Source organism: Suricata suricatta, unplaced genomic scaffold, assembly GCF_006229205.1.
Source record: "Suricata suricatta isolate VVHF042 unplaced genomic scaffold, meerkat_22Aug2017_6uvM2_HiC HiC_scaffold_40230, whole genome shotgun sequence".
Taxonomy (NCBI): domain Eukaryota; kingdom Metazoa; phylum Chordata; class Mammalia; order Carnivora; family Herpestidae; genus Suricata; species Suricata suricatta.
Window position 1 is genome coordinate 1 of NW_021887359.1, and position 667 is coordinate 667.

A 667-nucleotide genomic window follows, 5' to 3' on the forward strand; every position below is an offset into this window, starting at 1 on the left:
ACCGAGGGAGGGAGAGCGGGCAGATGGGCAGATGCTGTCGCCCGTGGCCTTCTCGCACCTCCCCACACGCCTACCCCAGGCTCTTACCGATAACCAGGTCAGGTTTGGGCCCCTGGAGCAGGTGGTAGGGCCGCGAAGACACCTTGATCTGCAAGTCCCTGCAGCCCCCCTTCTCCTTGGTCCCGGAGCTGAGGCGCCGTGATACCCTGGAACCAGGACTGACAGACACTCCTGGGCCATTCTAGGGAGCCAGAAGTGGAGTGGAGAAAGGGCTAGAAGTTAGGGCACTGGGAGGCCAAATTCGGCAAGACAGAGGAGAGCAGCCCCCGCACCCCCCAGCCCTCACCCTCTGCAGGGTAAAATGCTGCTGGTCATTCTCGGGGGGCAGGCCATCGCCCACAAATTGCAGCTCTAGGGCCATGTGGGGGAGCAAGACCGACAGCTCCTGAAGGACAGAGAAGACAGACCAGGGGCTCACCTGGTGTCCGCCTCCACATGCCCCCACTCCCACCCTGGAGGGACTTACCCAAAACACCATGACCAGGTCAAACTCCTTCCCGGCCTCCACCACGTGGATTTTCAGTGACTGCTTGTTACGGATGTTGAGCTCAGGGACTGAGAGAGAGGCTGGCCAGTTAAGAAGATGGTCTCCCTTCCTCTCGTTCCC

At 61.0% G+C, this 667-nt stretch overlaps 1 protein-coding gene across 1 annotated transcript; it reads right to left on the bottom strand.

The window, feature by feature from the left end:
• Positions 1-87: 87 nt before the first annotated feature.
• On the bottom strand, positions 88-622 carry LOC115285097 (zinc finger MYND domain-containing protein 15-like; the record flags this gene model as incomplete). The annotated part of the gene is made up of 3 exons (XM_029931482.1): positions 527-622; positions 347-445; positions 88-241 (listed from the first exon to the last, which is right to left on the bottom strand). Coding segments are annotated over exons 1-3 (265 nt in total), but the record flags the coding sequence as incomplete, so codon positions are not given.
• Positions 623-667: the final 45 nt, after the last annotated feature.